The 19,515-nt window shown below is 46.2% G+C and overlaps 1 protein-coding gene and 1 long non-coding RNA gene across 9 annotated transcripts in view; one reads left to right on the top strand and one right to left on the bottom strand.

The window, feature by feature from the left end:
• Positions 1-714: 714 nt before the first annotated feature.
• On the bottom strand, positions 715-15,295 carry LOC119566375. The gene is made up of 4 exons (XR_005225377.2): positions 15,158-15,295; positions 14,719-14,761; positions 4,394-4,513; positions 715-3,558 (listed from the first exon to the last, which is right to left on the bottom strand). It is a non-coding gene; the product is annotated as an uncharacterized LOC119566375 (long non-coding RNA).
• Positions 15,296-15,337: 42 nt separating this feature from the next.
• Positions 15,338-19,515, top strand: part of LOC114018225 (zinc finger protein 227-like) — a 98,559-nt gene continuing 94,381 nt past the window's right edge. For 6 of the 8 annotated variants that reach the window (XM_043549433.1, XM_043549432.1, XM_043549431.1 and 3 more), the window contains exons 1-3: positions 15,490-15,638; positions 15,983-16,082; positions 17,319-17,448. In XM_043549433.1, the coding sequence (XP_043405368.1) occupies positions 16,053-16,082; positions 17,319-17,448 (160 nt within the window). In that variant the 5' untranslated portion in view covers positions 15,490-15,638; positions 15,983-16,052. The other 2 variants (XM_043549435.1, XM_043549436.1) reach the window with 2 other exon arrangements.

The raw sequence follows: 19,515 nt of genomic DNA, 5'->3' as shown, positions 1-19,515 counted from the left end.
ACGACTAATGAGGGGTTTGTGCACAGGGCCAGACTAACGGAAGGCAGCAGGAAGCTGGATCTGTTGGGGCCTCTACACAGCGATTTGTTTTGTCAAGAAAAACGATTGCTGAACAGCGTGGATTTGAAAATTAAACTGATGCGTAGCAAAGATGTCTTTTGCCTCCTGAGAGGGGATGCTGATCAGAATTATAAACTTCACATTATTTCAGTGTCCCTGTTTGTAAAACGGGTAAAAATGACCCCGGGGGTCCGTTTGGGACACGCTGAAGCTCTAATGACCGCCAATGCTAAGTACCTGGTAGACAGGGTGGGCATCAAGGTTTTTAGCATTCCAGCCAGCAGTCATGTCAGTAACCAGGAAAACCTCTTTTTGGGACAGTTACCCAAGCAGCTTGTAATCGGTTTTATAGATAACGATGCCTTCAGTGGCAGCTACATAAAAAACCCTTTTAACTTTAAACACTATAACATTAATTTTGTGGCCTTGTATGTGGATGGCGAACAGGTGCCGGCGAAACCCCTACAATCCGATTTTGAGAATGGAAACTGTGTGAGGGAGTACATGCAGCTGGTGCAGGCGACTGAGAAATATGTAAAAGACCGCTCGCTCTTGATTGACCGTGGTGAATTTGCCCAGGGCTATATGCAGTACGCTTTTGATCTGACCCCGGACCAGAAGTGTGCCGATCATTATTCTCTGATTAAAACTGGAAACCTAAAAGCGGAGATTCGGTTTGCAACAGCAGAATGGCAGAAGGGCTATCATTCGCGGTTTTAAAAAAATTAAACCGGTACATGGCCATGCAAATCGAGGCTAACGTATGGTACTGAAAGGGGTCTATACACTCAGTGACTACCTCCTCATCATCCTGTCCTGGGCTTTTAACAATCTGCTTCTCTGTCATTTTTATGACTTCATTTCTGAACCGGTCGCAAGCCTCTTGCAAAATTTCAACATCTTTTTGACAATAATAGCGCAGTTCTTTCTGGAGATCGAATTTGTTCTGGCGATTGTGTTGGTACCAGTTCAGAAATTCCTTTTTTCTTCAGGCATCATGTATTCTACTCCAAAGTACTTTATCCCGGGCATAGGCCCTACATAGTTCTGATTTTCAACTGTGTTAAAAAATTGTGGAAAGTACCCCTTGACTTCCTCAAACCCCATAGCTTTGGGTAACTTCTTAAGTTTCATGAGAAGAAAATTTAAAGAACCTATAAATCTGATGACTAAGTCCACCACCGTTACGCACATTAGTTTCCCCCCTTGCGTTATGGGGCTGAAGGCCATTTTTTTCTTTAATCAACTGTCTAAGGATAAAATAACAATCGTAACCTTTAGCGTTATGAGTGATAAATGTGTATCCCTTAAAACGTTTGTCTGCAAAGGTTTGAACAAACTCAATGCATTCTTACCCTTAAATTCCCAGCTGGTTTCTTTATCTAGGTGCAAGGCATAAACAGACTTTGGCACGTGTACCCCCATTTCTTGCATGCATTCAAAATCATAAAACACATAATCCTTCCCCACTTCTGGAGACCAAATATTACGCATAGAACATTCGTGACCCTCTATGTTGTCGGTCTTCTGATAGCACTGGGGACATTTTTTGCTTTTACACCTGTGATTTTTAACCTCGTAGAAGCCGCACTTATCACAAAGACTTTTGTTTTTACAATCAACTTTACGATCTTTTGCCAGAGCGCTGTGCCTTTCTAAACAGGCCTCAGACCTGCAAAATAGCTTGCAACTGGGGCATCTCTTTTTTTCAGTGGCCACTTCAAGGCACTCAGCGCTATTACACACATGACAGTGATTTTTACAGGCGTGCTGATGTTTGTGGCTGCACGTGGCGTAACAGCAACTGCACAAATACGGCGCGCCTATAAAGGCTTTAATATTTAGGATGCCACAATAATGTTTGTCATGTAACAGAACAAAAACAGTTTTGGGGCGTTGTACACCAGCTGTTGTAAAAAAAGCGCCAATTTCCATTTTCATGATACATAACGGTAATAGCCGCGCCTAAGCGCTCTTCAAAAGAGCTCATGTCTGTAAAGCTAATCGGTTTTTGGTCCGAAAACCCCAACTCCTGATGGAAATGTCCGGCCCCTTCTAACAGTTGGGCATCTGTAAGTTTTTCATCTGATAAAAGACCCAGCAAAACACAGATTGTTACCTTGGTTATTTAAATCAATTAAATGTTTTCTTTTTTTCCCGATGATTTTACTGTATGTGATAGTTTTCAAGGGTCTTACAACCCCACCTCCACCAGCCCTGTTTCTAATAATTGTAACAACCAGCCTTAGAGTTCCAGACCCCACAATCTCAGCGTTACTTTGCAACACCGTAATGATGTTATTTAAAAAATCTACGGTGTTTAAATCTTCCCAAGGCTTCTGTAAAGAAAAGAGAGGGTGATTTAGCCCCGGGGCATCTAAGCTTAGCTGTACAAAATCTTCAGGGCCCACCTGATTATTAATATCACCTAGCAAATTTTGAATAGCGGTGTCAACGGCCGCCATGGCCTCTGTAAACCCCATTACTCTGCCCAAATTAGCGAAACAAAATTCTTGAAAATATTCATAAGCGTTAAACTCTCTTCAGGGTCTTATCCAGTGTCTTACATGTTCCAAATACACCGGAGGTGGTATATTAGGAGCGGGAGAATCTGGACCTTCAGAAGAGGGGGTCGGGGAGTCTATGTCTATTTCCCTTTCTTGGTTGGGGGATTGTTTTCTTAAAATAACTCTGGCTTTTTTAAGTTTTTTCGCCAAAAGCCTCCTCAATTTTTTAGATCTCTTCCATTTTTTCCTCCAACCCCTCTTTATGTTTTTAGGTTTCAGGTTTAGTCTCACCCTCCCTTCCCCCTTTAACATGCTTTCCAACTTTTCAAGCAGTGCACGGGTCTCTGTTATCTTTTGGTCCCAAACCACCCTTTCTTCTGGAGCATTTTGCTTTTGAAACACCTCAAGAATTAGCTTCGAAAACTTTTTATCTATTAAACGCTTAGGAGACGTACAAACACTAAACAGCTCATTACAAACAACAACTGATGCTGCAAGGCCTACGGGGCGGTTCTTATTTGTAGCAGAGGTTCTGCTTTGCCCAGAAGCCGGGGGGCTGGCCTCTTGACTCTGCTCAAACCCACCGCTCGACACAGCGGCTGCTACAGGATTGTTTGCCTTTACCCTTTTTAAAGCTGGTTCCTTCGGGGCTGTAAAGGCTTGGGGTTGTTGAGAACTAGGGGTTTTAATCCCTTTGGATCGCTTAACCAGTGTCCCTGGAAGCTGCAGAGGTAGATCTTTTGGCCCTGGTGGTGCAGGGCGGTTCAAAATCGGGGGGGTCTAACCCCCTTGCTCCCAACCGCTGCTGTTTCAGTGGTAGATTTTTTGGCCCTCTTTAAAGACAGTTGGTTCTGTGTAACAGTGGAATTGGATGTGCTGGGCTGCTCCAAATCGAAGTGTCTAATACCCTTGCTTCCAGCTGTCGCTGATTCAGAGGGAAATTTCTTGGTCCCCTTCAACGTTTCTTCTTCAGGGATAACACTTGATAAGTCTGTCAATACACATAAACAAAATGTTTTTAGCACATAAACCTGTATGTTCTTTTTACTAACAGCCACAAACATACCCCCTACATATATACATTTCACATAACCCAACCTGTCACACTAAATATAATGTAAAATACGAAAGTGCTATCCCCTCTTATGCCACACGGCGGTAGGATAGCTCCAAAATTCTCAACAACGGCCCGCAAAACATTTTTACAGGGTTCAGAGTAGCAGCCCTGTTAGTCTGTATCCGCAAAAAGAACAGGAGGATTTTGTGGCACCTTAGACCTTATGCTCAAATGAATTTGTTAGTCTCTAAGGTGCCAAAAGTCCTCCTTTTCTTTTTACAGTAAAACCTTTGGGGCAAAGGCAGGGCCGGCTCCAGGCACCAGCGGGCCTGTGTTCAGCGGGCAGGATTCCCCATTCGGCGGCAAGTTGGGGTTTTTTTGCCGCTTGGGGTTTCTTTTTTTACTAATAACAGCAAACCCCTAGAAAAAATGTACACTATTTTAACAGCCGTTATTTCAAACACATATTTAAAAACAAATCATACCGTCTTCTGTAATCTCAGGAAAACCTGTCTGTTGGTTTTGACTTCCATCTTGTTATAAATTTTAAAAAATCTTAAACTCCTTAAAACCATTTCTTTTAAAAATAAACCATAAATGTGTAAGCAGCTTACCAAAATTTAAAACTTCTCGTGCAGAATCTGGTATATCAAGAAAAAAGGCCTTGTCCTATTTAAAATTATATATATATATATATATAATAAACTTTTAACTAAGCACAACACAGGTATAAAACAAGGGTAACACGCACCACAGTCATTTTTCTTACCATGTCGTTGCTTCCCATGATGCCAAAGTCTTGTATCAGCGGTGTTTCTTTAACAGCCTTGTCCAGTTTTCTGTCCTTATTTATAGGTTTAAACCTGTTGAAAAAAGGGCTTGGGGCCCCCTAAAATTTAAAACCAGGGTGTGTAAGGGTCATTTGTTCTAGGAAAAAAGATGGAGAGGAGGGAGTACGGGGGAAGAAAGGGGCTACATACTTTAGCTTCTTTAAACTTTAATGGTTAAAAAGTTCTTATTTTCTATAGTAAGTGTCTTTAAACAGTTAATAAAAAGACACTGTAAATGGTAATATGCCCATTAACATATCTGTAACCAAAAGTCTTTAAAAGCTACAGCCTTTATTCTTTAATTCAATTTATTCAATTGTTTATGGTATGTGTTGGTCAGCATTTGTTACAGGGTCCTGTTTGTTTAGATAAGAGCAGAGCAAGCAGCCTCTAAAGAAAAAAAAAAAGCCAGGAATCCTGGGCTACATTCTTTAGCTTTAATGGTTAAAAAGTTTTTATTTTATATAGTAAGCTTATTTACAGTTAAAGTTACTGTTCTTTTTAGTACAAATCTTTGGTATCATTTTGTTTTAAAAGCAGGCCTTGGGCCTTCTTATCTGATTACAGAGGCTGCTTTTGCTAACAGCCTGGTTTTTTCACATTGGGCTTACTAAAAAATAGCCACGGTAGCCTAAAACTTTTTTGACAGGTTTCAGAGTAGCAGCCGTGTTAGTCTGTATTCGCAAAAAGAAAAGGAGTACTTGTGGCACCTTAGAGACTAACCAATTTATTTGAGCATAAGCTTTCGTGAGCTACAGCTCACTTCATCGGATGCATAAAGTGGAAAGTACAGTGAGGAGATTTTATATACACACAGACCATGAAAAAATATACATTGTATGGAGAGTGATCACTTAAGTGATCACTTAAGATGAGCTATTACCAGCAGGAGAGTGGGGTGGGGGGAGAGAAAACCTTTTGAAGTGATAATCAAGGTGGGCCATTTCCAGGAGTTAACAAGAATGTCTGAGGAAGGGGGGGGGGAATAAACAAGGGGAAATAGTTTCACTTAGTATAACGACTCAACCACTCCCAGTCTCTATTCAAGCCTAAGTTAATTGCATCCAATTTGCAAATTAATTCCAATTCAGCAGTCTCTCGTTGGAGTCTGTTTTCGAAGTTTTTTTGTTGAAGAATAGTCACTTTGAAGTCAGAAATCGAGTGACCAGAGAGATTGAAGTGTTCTCCGACTGGTTTATGAATGTTATAATTCTTGATGTCTGATTTGTGTCCATTTATTCTTTTACGTAGAGACTGTCCAGTTTGGCCAATGTACGTGGCAGAGGGGCATTGCTGGCACATGATGGCGTATATCACATTGCAGGTGAACGAGCCTCTGATAGTGTGGCTGATGTGATTAGGCCCTATGATGGTGTCCTCTGAATAGATATGTGGACACAGTTGGCAACGGGCTTTGTTGCAAGGATAGGTTCCTGGATTAGTGGTTCTGTGGTGTGGTGTGTGGTTGCTGGTGAGGATTTGCTTCAGGTTGGGGGGCTGTCTGTAGGCAAGGACTGGCCTGACTCCCAAGATTTGTGAGAGTGATGGGTCGTCCTTCAGGATAGGTTGTAGATCCTTGATAATGCATTGGAGAGGTTTTAGTTGGGGGCTGAAGGTGATGGCTATTGGCGTTCTGTTATTTTCTTTGTTGGGCCTGTCCTGTAGTAGGTGACTTCTGGGTACTCTTCTGGCTCTGTCAATCTTTTTTGTCACTTTTATAATCAGGTTTTTGTGTTTTTAAACCCTGAACTGTTTTTGCAGGCTTATCTTTTATTAAAACACTTATGACAAGGGGGGGCTAAATGAAGGAATGTGTCTTCAAATAGCCTGTTTTTTAAAGGGGTCTTCTTTTTTAATCACTACCTTCAAAAGGCTGTTTTAAGTGGTTCTTACTAAAAACTTTTTCTTACTCAGGTTTAGGCTCTGGAATGCTTTTTTATTGAAACACCCCTGTAAGTAAAGGGATGTGTCTTTAGGTGGGTTTTTCTTTTAAAGTGTTTATTTAATAAGTTAGAAAAGAGCGGATTTTAGGCATTACTTTACAAGTAAACTCATTTTTAAATCGTTTATAGTGTTTGCCAGTCACCTTTTGTTACAGGGCCCTGTTTGTTTAGATAAGAGTAAAGCAGGCGGCCTCTTAAAAAAAAAAAAAAAAAAAAAAAAAAAAGGGATCCTGGGCTACATACTTTAGCTTCTTTAAACTTTAATGGTTAAAAAGTTTTTATTTTATATAGTAAGCTTATTTACAGTTAAAGTTACTGTTCTTTTTAGTACAAGTCTTTGGTATCATTTTGTTTTAAAAGCAGGCCTTGGGCTTTCTTATTTCTGATCACAATGGCTTCTTTTTTCCCATTGTTCTTACTGACCATGTTAGTCTAAAACTTTTTTGTGTTTTTAATTCCTGAACTGTTTCTGCAGGCTTACCTTTTATTAAAACACTTATGCCCATGGGACTAAATAAAGGAGTGTATCTTTTCGAGGGTTTATTCCTGTACAAGACTTTCATCTCTCTTTGTTAAAAAGTAAAAAAAACAAGCTTCTTCTCTCTGATCCAGGGGTTAACTAAATAAGGGAAATTTAAACTGTCTGTTACTAAAAACCTGGGGTTTTAAACCTGGGGTAATTCTGCCTGCTCTCTTTTATTGAAACACCCCTGTAAATAAAGGGCTGTGTCTTTTCAAGTCAATATAAAGCAGAGCTTTATTCCATTACAAAACTTAATGTAACTAATTTGTGTCTGTTAAAAAGCAGGTAAAAAAGCAGCCTTCTTTCTAATCACAGCTACCAGCTACAAAAGCCTGTTGTTTTATATTGGGCTTACTAAAAAAAAAAAAAAAAAAAACCTAGGAAAAAACTTTTTAAAATTGTTTGTTACTAAAAGTGCATGGTTCTAACTTTTGTGAAAACCCACTTCTAAAAAACTACATGGCAGGAAAAATGCTGGGGGGGAATCTGTTTCTTTAGATAAGAATAAGGCTGTTAAAAGGTGGGGGGGGAAATCTTGGGCCTATAAAATTGGTTCAGGAAAATAAGCTCTATAATGCCGTTGTAGAACAACCTCTGATTGGCCCAATCCAAAGGTGAGGATAACAAGGCTGAAAGTTTCTAAAATGTGCAGCTGCCTCATTTTACAGAAAGACACGCAAGGTAAAAATCTCTCTCTCTTCAATTCAGTCATGTGCTCTCTATCTTCCCCCTGTTCTTGCTTTTAATCTCCCCTGATACTGAGTGCTTTTTTATTCACTATTTTATTATGTGCTTAGTAAATTTCCTTTTTAAGCCTAGCTTTTAATGTTTTTAGACAGTTTTTGGCCATGTGCTTACTAAACAGGTTTTTAAAATTGTTTAATGCTTTTTTATTCACTTTTTTATCGTGTGCTTAGTAAATTTCCTTTTTAATCCTGTTTTTATAGCTTTTAATGTAAGATAAAGATCCTTTCTCTCTCTTTGATTCAAGCATATGCTCTCTATCTTCCCCCTGTTCTTTCTTTTAACCTCCCCTGTTATTGGATGCTTTTTTATTCACTTTTTTATCATGTGCTTACTAAACAGGCTCTGCAACCATGTGCTCTCCATTTTCCCCCTTTTCTTGCTCTGTTTTTTAGGAAAGGTACAGCTCTCTTTCTCTCTCCAATTCACCCATGTGCTCTCGTATTTTCCCCGTTACTGAATGCTTTTTTATTCACTTTTTTATTATGTGCTTACTAAATTCCCTTTTCTTGCCCTGTTTTTTTAACCTTTCTTTTTTTCCTAACCTATCCTGTTACTGGATGCATTTTTATTCACTTTTTTATCATGTGCTTACTAAATTGCCTTTTAAAACCTGTTTTTATAGCTTTTAATGGTTTTTTTTAAGCCATTTTTGGCCATGTGCTTACTAAACAGGTTTTGCCTTAGTTTCTAATATTGTTTAATGCTTTTTTTATCATATGCTTACTAAACAGGCTTTGCCTTACTAAATTTCCTTTTTAAACCTAGTTTTATTTTTTCTTAGCCAGTTTTTGGCCATGTGCTTAGTAAATTTCCTTTTTAAGCCTAGCTTTTAATGGTTTTTCAGCCAGTTTTTGGCCATGTGCTTACTAAACAGGTTTTGCCTTAGTTTTTAATATTGTTTAATGCTTTTTTTATTCCCTTTTTTATCATGTGCTTCCTAAATTTCCTTTTTAATCCTGTTTTTATAGCTTTTAATGTAAGGTAGAGATCCTCTCTAAATCTTGGGACTACAGGATTGGTTCCACAAGTGCATTCTGTGACCGAGCTGTAGAAGAACTGCTGATCCTGATCGGCCCGCCAAAAGGAGGGGCTAGCTCCCTAGGAGCGCCACCCAGAACAGCTATCCTTCCACTACCGGCAATCGGTGGGGTAGGCTGTTTCGCTCTGCATGTGTTCAGTAACACTCTATTCTTTAATAACTTGCCCTTTACCAACAGTTCTCCTTATTCAATCACCTTTTTTCAATAAACCTCACCCAAACGTCTCTCACGCTAATCTTTCAACCTTTTGCTCTCAATGTATCACATTTTCTATTCTTTTCTAGCATACCATCATCTCTCTTTTCTTTAATAACCTGCCCTTTAACAACAGCTCTCCTTACACAATCCCCTTTTTTCAATAAACCTCACCCAAGCTTTAAACTTCTCTCAATGTATCCAAGCACCACACTTCCCCCATTCAAACGCACACAATTTTTTTTCAAAATGGCCGACGGCGCCAAACTTCGGCGCCAACAGAAACAGGGTGGGAGGGCGGGACATAAGCCCCAAAGGGCGCATGGAAACCTGTCCAAAAACGCATGGTGATGAGTGCTATCGACGTTATATTACTGTCCCTTCTGGACTTAAAATTTATGAAAGTAGAAACTCAGTGCTTAATTTGTGCCGAGGCTTGCCAGAGATGAGCCCCGGCACCTCCAGGCTTGGCAGTTCATAGACCCGGCACCTCTGGCCTCTCCTTGTCAGTTATGAAAGTAAAATAAATTGCTCGAGCCCCGGCACCTCTTTCATTACAAACTAAACACTGTAGAAACCCCAGATTCACAGGGTCAAATATACTGTATCGCCAGATTCATGGTGCCACCAATTCCAAAGTCATAGCCACCCAACGCTGCACAATGCCACCACTCCCAAATTCAATATCTCCAAATTCACACGGCCACCAAATTCTTGTATTGCCAGCCCCAAATTCAACAAACAAAAAGCATGTGTCAGGCCCCCAAGAGATCCGTGATACTGGCTTAACAAATCATGAGATTGCCAAATTTATTATATTTTTTAAATCTCTTTACTTCCCATCCACGGTTTGAGCCTTTGCGGAGGGCTACATTTTCTGACTCTTCTTCCCAAGCATGAGGGCTAGGGATGGACCTTCTTTTTTAAATGACAGCGGAAGTTCTAGCATAATCCCCTGACTCTGGGAGTTGGGGCTTTAGGAAAAAAACACCAACCTTCATAAAACTCACAAACAAATCATGAGAGTCTGTGACACTGCCAGTCTAAGACCAGCGGGATGCTCAGAAAGCTGGAGACTATGCACAAGTGACTTAATGCTTCAGTTTCCATATTTGAATATACACAGCTTTATTTGCAGGGAGGAGAGGTCACCAGACCTTAAGCCCGATGAGGCTGCAGCATGGAGCCAGGAGAACTTCCTGGGTGATCATAATGGTGCCTTCTGGCTTTAGACAGCTCTGGATCTTGGTGCTGCTCCCAGCTGGCTCTGACCTCCCCTGAGGCTGGTGTCTGGGGATGTTTCATGGGTTCTTGAGGCTCTGCCGCTGTTCTCCTTGTCCTGGGCTGGGTGGAAGGGAGCTGTGGCCGGGTTGCTGGGCCCCAGTGCTGGCAGTTGCTTGCCAAAGACTAGGAGGGGGCAAATGGCTGCTTCCTGCCATCAGCTGGGTGGATGCTCTGGCTGGGCTGCTCCCAGCTCTGGCTGCCCCTGTGGGGGTGGGTCCGGCTGGCTGCGGCTAGAAGCAGGGGTTGAGCTCTCAGGTCCAGTGTCTCTCTTGCCAAATCGGGGCATTTCAGCTCCTAGGAGCAGTTCAGGCAAGAGCTAAAACTGCCAGTGACTGAAACAGGTTCCCCCGTCTCCCTCTAACCCACCACCACCATCACACTGCCAAGGAGTAGGAGCCAGAGCCCTCAGGCCTGTGACAGGAAGGTACAATATAGGGCTGCACGTTTGGGGTTGGATCCCTGCAGGGGTCCATGTGTCATAGCCCCCACTCCGCTCTTCCACTCCTGGGTGGGCGGGGGGGAAGTCTACCCAGGTCTAGTGTGGAGGGCAGGGACACGGCTCTTCCACACATCAGCCCCTAGGTGTTACTGCTGGCCAGCTGTAAACAAGAGGGACACATCCTAGGTAGAATGATGCCTAGTTAAAGTTGCCTGATGCATTCACTTTAAGACTCTGCCTTCAGTTGCTTATGGCTTTTTCAGACTTGAGCCATTCGGGCTGAAATGCTTCATGCCAGGCGCCTGCCTCAGGCTAAATGTTCTGGAAAGTTTCAGTGGAAATCATAGAAATGCAGGGCCGGAAGGGACCATGAACTTCCAGCCCAGACAGGCTGTTTCACTGTTGATAAACTCACAGGAAGGAACCTTATATACTGGGGAAAACAGGTACTCCTGGAGCTGGTCTGTGTCTCTCACGAGGGTGGTGTTGGGCAGGTTTGATCTCTGTCCGAACTTTCCCCACAGCCAGTTCAGAAACAATTCTGCAATTTGCCTTTTAGCCAGGTTCACCTTGACATGGTCTCTGTGTAAATCTACACCTTCCCTCTCACAGAAACTGTCGGGCATCATGCAATCAGCACTGTAGTCTGCCATGGCCCCGACCTAGTCTTCACTTTTAAAGTGTTAAATGAATGAGGAAAATACCCTTTGTCCCAGGCCAAGCCCAGGGCCTGCATTAGTTGGCTGAGCTTCATAGGTAAGAAGTGGAAAGAGTCAATAAAACAAACATCCAAGCCCTTCACCTTCACAATCAGGACTTTGCCTTCATGTGCGACCAGATCTACATCCCATCTTCTCCTTCAAGAGCTCCCTCAGGATAATGTATCTGTCATCGCCTTCGCCACAGGGAGCGAGGAAGGTGTAGTTCCAAAAGAGCTTAGCCAGAAAGGGCCTAGCAAAGGCTGCACACGTTCCACACCTGTTAATTACCAGCAGATCTTGCTTTGCAAAAATGTAACCAGGGATCTGGTCAGGGGTCCCCTGCACACAACATACACAATGTACTTTTCTGATGCCTTGGTTGCACTGATGTTGAGTTGTTGACCATGAAACACAGATGTCTGTCTTGACCAGTGGTTCTCAACCTGTTTATCATTGTGGGCCGCAGGTTGAGAACCACAATGTCCCCCCACCCTAAAACCATTCACAGTCCCTTATGCCCAGCGCCCCTGCCCAGAGTGGGGCCAGGAGTGGAGCTGGGCAGCAGCGGGGACCTGGACCCACGGGGCCAGGCAGCAGCTAGGACCCCCAGCACCAGCCAGAAGCCTAGCACCTGGTGGGGCTGGCAGCCAGGACTCAAGAAGGGGGTCAGGAGCGGAGGCCCACCTAAAACCTGGGGCAAACCCCTAGTTCTCAGAGCCCCCCCAAAAAACTTACCCACAGACCCACTCTCCTGCCCCCTACCCCACTGCGGCACTCATCAGCCCCCTGCTGGCAGAAGCGCTGGTGCAGGAGGCAAGATGCTGTCTTCCCCTCAGCCAGCCCTGCCCCCTGCCAGACCAGAGCAGCAAATTTTGCATTTTTTTTAGCACACAGTTGGACTGCAGCTATGTGCTAATTGGGCTGCCTGAGGCTCGCGTGTTGAGAACTGCTAGTTTAGATCATCACAGTCTTCAGCATCACCAGAGATCCTAGTTTTCCGTGATAAAAAACTACAGAATTTCTCATAAAAAAACAAAAAAATCCGCATTTTTCAGCGATTAAAATGAAACGCTGAACTCTAGTTTCCCTATAGAATAGAATATCAGGGTTGGAAGGGACCTCAGGAGGTCATCTAGTCCAACCCCCTGCTCAAAGCAGGACCAATCCCCAACTAAATCATCCCAGCCAGGGCTTTGTGAAGCCTGACCTTAAAAATATCTAAGGAAGGGTTTTTGGCATCTTTTCATAACTTTACTTACTCACGTCTGGAGGCTGAAGTGAAATCTGAGATGCATTAAAACATGAACCCCTATATGTCTTTGAATAACCTCTCTATGCTGGAAGCAGTTTATTGGAGTATGCGATGTAAATGTAAAGAGCATTCAAAGATCAAGCAGGATAGGGAGGTCGTGCACACTGAATAACTGACACTGGTACTTTCAGTAACATTTAGTGAATATATGTTTTTATTTTTCCACAAATTTAAAGATTCTCTGTCAACATGCAAATTCTGCATTTTTCTGCGGCAAACGGATTTCTACGATCCCTGAACATCACACAGCTTACAGTCCCGGCCTTTGCAAGGGTGGTCTTTTTCCATGTAGTACCGACACCTGTCACACAGCATCTTGGACTGGCTTTGCTTTGGGTTGTATAGTGGAGCGGCTGCCCCACTCCAGCAGAACAGGGGTTAAAAGCAGCCCTGGAGAGGGCTGTGGCTGGGATAAAAGTAGTGAGAGCAGTTGAGGGAGTAGCTGACCACAGGTGTGGCCAGCTCAATCAGGGCCCAGCTGGCCCTGATAAAAGGGCTGTGGGGCCATGAGCTGAAGGAGCTTCACTCTAGCCCTGGAGTGGGAAGGGCTAGCTGCCTGGGAGCAAGGTACCCAAAGTGGAGCAGTGCTGGGGAAGGGCAAAGGGAGCTCCAGCCTAGTAAACCCCAAGGCTGCAGGCCTTGTGGAAGACCTATGAAAGGTTCTAGGGCTACAGAGGGGCAGCCTGGGGATAGGCAAAGGCAGCAGGTCCTATCCCCTTGCCAATGTTGAGTGGCCACTATAGACTGCAGTCTGCCCCAGGGAAAAGGGGCTAGATGATGACTGGCAGTAGCCACTGAGGCAAGGTGGGCTTAGAGGGTTGGGGGTTCCCCTGGGAGGGGAGACCCAGAGTCTGAGGGCACTGTGGTGGGGCAGCACCCCAGGGTATGGGGCACTGGGGTCTGGGAGGGACATGGGGCCTGAGGTGGGTGAGACACTGGCCAGCAGAGGGTGCTCTGAGGCTTAAGAGCTAATTCCCAAGATGACCAGCAGGAGGCGCTTGGCCAGTGAGTCTACAGTTTGTGAAGGCCCTCTGTGTCTCTAAGCACAATGGGGACCTGCAGAACCCCCTATCAGTGCTGTATCTCTAGCACCCTCCGTACACTTGTAAGGATAAGGCCTTTTCCTGTAGCCATATTGCAAGGCCCAAAGCCTTTGTCGGCACCATATTAGAAGAGCAGCAGCCATTAGCTAAGAAGCAGGAAGTCACATCCTCGCCTTCCATCTAAATTACATTAAAAAAGTAATATCAGGCTGTTAAAAAGGCAATCCTGTTCTAATAGCACCCACCATCACCAGATAAACCGATCTTCAGATGGCTAAAGACAACTCAATTTGGTAGCATTCTGTCTGGCAAGAAACCACTTATCAATAGTTGTGGTTGTGAAATCCTCATTTCTTTGTTTGATCTTTATGGTCCCCACTTCTCTATTGTTTATCTGTATGATCTGTCTGGTTCTTTGACTGTTTCTGTCTATTACATAATTAATTTTGCTAGGTGTAAATCAATGAAGGTGGAGGGGTATGACTGGTTAGAGAATTTTGTTATACTATGTTAGGAGTGGTTAGTAAAATGATTGGTGAAGGTACAGCTAAGCAGGACTCACGTTTCACTATATAAACTGGGGTCCAAAAGGTAATTATTTGGAATCCGCTACAGGACACAGCCCCAAGATCAGAGCTGCCAGACCTCCACACCCTGCCAATAACACCATGCAGAACCTGGAGTCCCCAAGTAACCGAATCCTGAGAGGCCAGCAGGAAAAATTTGTCTGCTTTATTGGGAGTGGTGACCATTGTATGCTTAGCGGGAGCATTCTGGTTTTGTTGATTGTTAATAAAGAGGATAAGGATATTGCTGTGTAAGGCTCTTTCACTGGTAAAAGATCCTGCAAACCCGCAGCATATAAGGTTATGCCTGAACCCTAGGAACGGGTAAAGGGGGTGCCCCTAGCGTGTGTGAGTAACAGAGGTTTGGGCGGGTAAATCACTGTGTGCTCAGACAGAGTCTGCAGCTCTGGGGGCAAACCTGGCTATTGTTAGGGTTAGGGTCATGCAGCAAAGGTCACAGAAATATCTTACCCCACACATTCTTCACATCCAAGACCCCAAAGTAATGATCACTCTGCAAGAGGATAAATGCTGTTTTTAGGGTATACAGGACCCTGGGTTTTAAACTGCCCCAACGCCCCCCGCTTCTCATTGTACATCACCCCACTACGGGTGACCGCTGCACCCCACCTCACTGAGCGTGAGCTTTTTCTGATGGGAAAAGCATGATTTCTCATGGACCTTTCTCACCCCTTCTACCAGCTCAGTGTGGGTGAGCTTCTTCTGGGATAGCACTGCCACCAGGCTGCCGGGGGTCGCCGCATTTTCAGCAGAGGGAGATAGGGTCACCCAACATTAGACATTAGAATCGCTGGCTGAAGATTGTATGGGGGGGGGGGGTTCGTGTGCAATGGTCCTGGGGGTGAACCTGGGGGTGTCTCCAGGCAAGGACATTCGGAACGGAACCGACCTTTGCATAACGAAGCCATGTGTACGGCTGTAATTCCGCTGCGGATTGTTTTGGTCCAGGCCCTGTCCACGCACGCAAGTGGGAGACGGAGGCTGCCTGTCGCCGGAGCTGGCGGCGCGGGCCCCCTCCAGCCTCCGCTCGCTTCCGCGCTAGCCCGGGGCGGGGATTGTACCTGACCCACGTGTCGCCGCGCCCGGACTCCCGGGCCCGCTACTGCCCCGCGCGGCCCCGTTTCCAGCCCCAGGGAGCCCCTTGGAGAAGGGGGGCCGGGCGGCTCCTGCCCCCCGCCCAGCGGGGACAGGCTCCGGCCCGCACAGGTCTGCGCGGCGCGGGGCGGGGCGGGGCGGGTTACTGGCTGGGGCGCTAAATCCGCCCTGGAGCAGGCGGGGCCAAGGAGCCTTCCCGTGCCAGGCCGGACACCTGGGTCCCCAGCCCGGCCCGTGCACAGGGCGGGTCCCCGCTGCAGCCTGGGGGTCGGTCGGTGAGCGGGGCGCAGGGGAGGGGGAGAAACAGCCGCGGAGGCAGGAAATCGCTGCCCGGGGAAAGCGGCCGCCGGGGGAGGGGGGTTCGGAGCCGAAGGGGGCTGGTGACCCCCCACCAGCCAGTGCCAACGAAGGGGGGGGGGTCTGCAACTGAGCTAACCTGGGGCTTCATTCCGACGCCCGTAGTAGGGCAGTGACGGGGGGGGGGGTGTAATCCCAGCCCCCTCCCTCCCTGGGATGTTACTGAGAATGTCACACCTGCCCCAGGCCCAGAATAACGGGGTCCCGCTCTCCTCGGGGGATTCCCTGGGAACTGACTTGGCCCCTTTTCTCCTCTCTCCAGATACGCCCTGTCTGTCCCTTCCCTGCTACCAAGGACCTCGCCTTGCCCCAGACCCCAATAGCCCCAGACCATGGCGATGGCTGCAGCGGGGCCGGCGCAGGTAGGACGCGGGGCGGGGACTCCCCGACCAGGCACTGGCTGGTCCCAAGGGGGGCCGGGACCCGGGTCCCTCCCGCGCTAGTGACCCCGGGGCTGGGGGCTGCAGCAGCTCCCCGGGGGGTGGTGCTGACCCGGGCCAAGCGCTGCCCCAGGGTCGGGAGTGGCTCAGCGTGGCCAGGCAGGGCCTGGGGTCCTGCTTTGCACCACCGCAGCCCGGGGGCCCAGGGCTGCAGCAGCTGGAGCCGGGGAGAGGCTTTGGGGCCCCAGGACCCGCCCACAAAAAGCCAGGACCGTCCCTGGGACTAGGGAGGGGAGGGCCCTGGCCAGGCGGACATGTGGAGATGGGTGCCGTCCCTTTACCCTTAGCGCCCTGGCCTGGCAAAGGAGCCCTGAGGTGACCGAGCCAGGGGCGGGAGTGGGGCTGAGCACAGGCCTGTGGCAGAGGTGCGGACTCCTGTTTCTTGCCCTGGGATTCAGGCCCTTCCCAGGGCCCTGACTCAGAACCCCCTGGGCAGAGATGAAAGTAAGCTGGCACACCCCGGTACGGTGTACCGGGAAGAGCCGGTGCGCCGTACCGGGGTGGATCGGCTTCCCCAGGTGCAATTTAAAGGGCCTACAGCGGCTGGAGCCCCCATCCCTTTAAATTGCTACCAGAGCCCCGCTGCCGGAGTCCTGGGCCCTTTAAATTGTCCCCGGAGCCTGCCAGAGCCCTGGGGTAGCAGCGGCAGGGCTGGGGCGGTGATTTAAAGGGCCCAGGGTGGTTGCCGTGGCCGAGCCACTTCCCCAGGGCTCCGGCAGGCTCTGGGGACAATTTAAAGGGCCCAGGGGCCCTTTAAACCGCTGCCAGAGCCCCCAGCTGCCGGTGCTACCCCGGGGAGGGGGAAGGAGGCACTTGCCGGTACAGGGTGGGCCGGGGCTGGCTCTGACCTCCCCAGCTCCGCCCCTTCCTCCTGGGGCCCCGCCCATTCTGGGGGCCAGAGCCGGCCCCAGCCCAGCCCCATACTGGTAAGTCCCTAGACTTACTTTCACCCCTGCTCCTGTGAAGCCAAAGGCAATTCCTGTCCCCTCAGCAGGGCTCCGAGTCCCTGGGGAGCTGAGCGGGGCGGGGAGTCTCCCTGGGTCACAGCTGCTGGGCTGGGGGTTCCCTGGGAGTCACTCCCCTAGAAACAGCATCCCCTACTGAGAGCCTGGGCTGGGGCTGGAGCGGAGGGTGCTGAGTGTATAACGCTTGTGCCAGCAGCTCCAGGTGGCGTTTGAGGACGTTGCTCTGTATTTCACCCGGGAGGAGTGGGAGCTCTTATCCCAGCCAGAGAAGCAGCTGTATCGGGACCAGATGCTGAGGAATTACCGGGCCCTTGTTTCCCTGGGTAAGGACCAATTTCCCCTCTTTTATTCGCAGCTGTGAAACGTCTGGGTTCCCTTGAAGCCTCAGCTGCCATGTGCCACTGAGTGGCCAAGTGGTGGCAAATGTCAGTACTAGGGCTATCAAGCAATTAAAAAAATCGTGATTAATCGCACTGTTAATAATAGAATACCATATAAATATTTTTGGATGTTTTCTACGTTTTCAGATATACTGATTTCAGTTACAACACAGAATACAAAATGTACAGTGTTCACTTTATATTTTTTATTACAAATATTTGCAGTGTAAAAAAACAAAAGAAATAGTATTTTTCAATTCACCTCCTACAAGTATTGTAGTGCAATCTCTTTATCATGAAAGTTGAACTTACTAATGTAGAATTATGTACAAAAAAACTGCATTCAAGAATAAAACAATGTAAAACTTTAGAGCCTACAAGTCCACTCAGTCCTACTTCTTGTTCAGCCAATCGCTCAGACAAACAAGTTTGTTTACATTTGCAGGAGATAATGCTGCCTGCTTCTTGTTTACAATATCCCCTGAAAGTGAGAACAGGCGTTTGCATGGCACTGTTGTAGCCGGTGTCGCAAGGTATTTACATTCCAGATGCACTAAAGATTCATATGTCCTTTCATGCTTCAACCACCATTCCAGAGGACATGCGTCCATGCTGATGATGGGTTCTGCTTGATAATGATCCAGAGCAGTGCAGACCGACACATTTTCGTTTTCATCATCTGAGTCAGATATCTCAGCAGAAGGTTGATTTTCTTTTTTGGTGATTCGGGTTCTGTAGCTTCCGCATAATATGTTGCTCTTTTAAGACTTCTGAAAGCATGCTTCATACCCCGTCCCTCTCAGATTTTGGGAGGCATTTCCGATTCTTAAACCTTGGGTCGCGTGCTGTAGCTACCGTTAGAAATCTCACATTGGTACCTTTTTTTGTGTTTTAACAAATCTGCAGTGAAAGTGTGCTTAAAACGAACAACATGCTGGATCATCATCCGAGACTGCTATAACATGAAATATATGGCAGAATGTATGTAAAACAGTATAGAAGACATACAATTCTCTCTCTCCCTCCCCGCCCCCCCCCCCCCCCCCCAGGAGTTCAGTCACAAATTTAATTAATGCTTTTTTTTTTTTTTTTTAATGAGCATCATCAGCATGGAAGCATGTCATCTGGAATGGTGGCCAAAGCATGAAGGGGCATACGAATGTTTAGCATATTTGGCATGTAAATACCTTACAATGCCGGCTACAAAAGTGCCATGTGAACGTCTGTTCTCACTTTCAGGTGACACTGTAAATAAGAAGCAGGCAGCTTTATCTCCCGTAAATGTAAACAAACTTGTTTGTCTTAGCAGTTGGCTGAACAAGAAGTAGGACTGATTGGACTTTTACGCTCTAACGTTATTTTGTTTTTGAGTGCAGTTATGTAACAAACATCTACATTTGAAAATTTTCACTTTCACAACAGAGATTGCACTACAGTACTTGTATGAGGTGAATTGAAACATTGCATTGTAAAAATGATAAAAAAATATATATATTTATAATAAAAAATAATATAAAGTGAACACTGTACATTTTGTATTCTGTGCTGTAATTGAAGTCAATATATTTTAAAATGTAGAAAAACATCCAAAAATATTTAATAAATGTCAATTGGGTTTCTGTTGTTTAACAGTGCAATTAAAACTGCGATTAATTGCAAATAATTTTTTGGAGTTAATTGCGTAAGTTTACTGCGATTTAATCTACAACCGTAGTCAGCATCTTTCAGGTCCGCTTCCTGTTGGAGGAGAGCTCAGGTCCATAGAGCCTGGGGTTAATTTTAGTGTAACTTGTTTACTTGCATATTATGTCCCTCAGTCCTGGCACAGCGGTGGTAGCAAACAGCCCATGAGCAACAACCTCTTCCAGGAATCCCAGCCCAGCCACTGATGGCAGCAGCTCTGCTCAAGGCATGGAGAAAATGTTACCCACACACTCTAGGGCACCTACCCTTACCCAGTTCCTAGGGCTCAGGGTGTAACTTTACACTCTGCGCATTTGTGGGTGTTTT

Source organism: Chelonia mydas, chromosome 6, assembly GCF_015237465.2.
Source record: "Chelonia mydas isolate rCheMyd1 chromosome 6, rCheMyd1.pri.v2, whole genome shotgun sequence".
Taxonomy (NCBI): Eukaryota; Metazoa; Chordata; order Testudines; family Cheloniidae; genus Chelonia; species Chelonia mydas.
This window is presented reverse-complemented; position numbering and strand designations above follow the sequence as displayed.